The following is a 1,742-nucleotide window of genomic DNA, read 5'->3' as shown; positions in this document are numbered from 1 at the left end:
AAAAAACGAAAAACAAGTTAGAGTAACATCTGTGTATGTACAAGTAACGTGAAGAAAAAAAAATAGCAGAGCGTGGTTTCGATCCACGGACCTCTGAGGTCTGGGCCCAGCGCGCTTCCATTGCGCCACTCTGCTAGTCGAATGCAGCTGTGGAAAGAAAAGGGGTAGGAAGTGTAAGGCAGGAGGGTATAAAAGAGTCTGTACAGTAATAATATACTCAATAGTCAGTACGACCGCAAGTCGCAATGTTGTCAAACGTAGCCATGTACATAATGTGGCTACAGATTCTGTATCTTTTCACCGTTAACTCTGACGGTGCTGTCGTCAACAATAAGAAGAGAATCGTGGTCGAAGAGAACAATGGAGCTGCGGGGAAAGAGAATAACGCAAATGGAGCCGTGGGGAAAGAGAATAACGAAATGGTAATACGATATCTGCAGAGATACGGGTATTTAAACGAGAAGTTTGATAAGTTAGCTAACAGCGAGGACACATTCGTTCTTCAACACGCAATCAGCCTGTTTCAAGAGTATTACAAATTACCTGTTACCGGCATGATAAACAACGAAACTCTAAACCAGATGAGTAAAGCGCGATGCGGTCTACGTGATATAGCTAATTTTGAAGAGGAGGGGCAAAAGAAAGATATGCGTAGGTGGCCGAAAAAACATCTAACGTGGAATTTTCACTTGGCCAACAAACCGGTCTTGGATACGACTCGGGCGGCGTTCGATGTTTGGCAAACGCATTCGACGCTAACATTTGAGGGTGACGTGGTAAGGCCAAATATTCTTCTATCGTGGCGCGCGGCTCATCACACTTTCGTCGAATCGCAAAACGGTGAAGTTTGCACGAACCCTTTCGACGGCCCCGGTGGCACACTGGCTCACGCTTTCTATCCTAATGGAGCGCCGGATTATACGTCGGAGATTCACGTCGACAAGACGGAACCGTGGTACATATATGTCGAGTTAGATACGTGTCCATCGGACAAAGCGTATTTGTTATACGTGTTGACCCACGAAATCGGTCATGCGCTAGGATTAGATCATAGTACCAATAATGCGTCGATAATGTATGCGTTCGCACCAGTAGACCCCCGTCCCGTTGTGCTCAGCAACGAAGACATTATAAATATACAGAATCTGTATGGCGCTACGGATACCGATGTGTTACCGAAAACGAATCCCATGCCGCCGTCTCATCCAACACCGCCGCCTCATCCAACACCAAACGCTCCACCGGATCTATGTGCCTTGAAACGCGTCGACGCGATACTGTTTTTGGAAAGACGAATGTATATAGCATATGGAAAACATATATGGGCGATCGACTTAGATGGAAAGACCTACAACGAACCTATGCTGCTGTCTAACTACATGCCATTCATTCATTCGAACTTCACGCGCATCTCCGCCGTGTATCAAACGCCATCGGATCATCTGATTCTATTCGTCGACGATAAAATTTACAAAGTCAATTACCCCGACTTCACGCTAGTGTCAACGTGGCCGAGAACGTTTCGCGAATTTGGAATTCCTATGAATGCGAAAATAAACGCTGCTGTAAATACAAACAAAGGAAAATCGTACGTGGTGTACGACGGATATCTCGTCGGTGAGATAGACGACTGCTCCGACAGCATTAGCAAATATCACACCATCGAGTCCGTTTTTCCAGGCATACCGAATGGAGTGACGTCAATCTTCAGATACATCGACGGCAATCTGTATTTCACGACT

At 45.9% G+C, this 1,742-nt stretch overlaps 1 protein-coding gene and 1 non-coding gene across 2 annotated transcripts; one reads left to right on the top strand and one right to left on the bottom strand.

The window, feature by feature from the left end:
• Nucleotides 1–63: 63 nt before the first annotated feature.
• On the bottom strand, nucleotides 64–135 carry Trnal-cag. The gene has a single exon. It is a non-coding gene; the product is annotated as a tRNA-Leu (tRNA).
• A 110-nt stretch (nucleotides 136–245) lies between these two features.
• On the top strand, nucleotides 246–1,729 carry LOC105558677 (matrix metalloproteinase-18-like; the record flags this gene model as incomplete). The annotated part of the gene is made up of 1 exon (XM_012006499.1): nucleotides 246–1,729. A coding segment is annotated over exon 1 (1,484 nt), but the record flags the coding sequence as incomplete, so codon positions are not given.
• Between the last annotated feature and the right edge of the window lie 13 nt (nucleotides 1,730–1,742).

This window comes from Vollenhovia emeryi, unplaced genomic scaffold, assembly GCF_000949405.1.
Source record: "Vollenhovia emeryi isolate VEMERY1.0 unplaced genomic scaffold, V.emery_V1.0 DF947120.1, whole genome shotgun sequence".
NCBI classification, from domain to species: domain Eukaryota; kingdom Metazoa; phylum Arthropoda; class Insecta; order Hymenoptera; family Formicidae; genus Vollenhovia; species Vollenhovia emeryi.
This window is presented reverse-complemented; position numbering and strand designations above follow the sequence as displayed.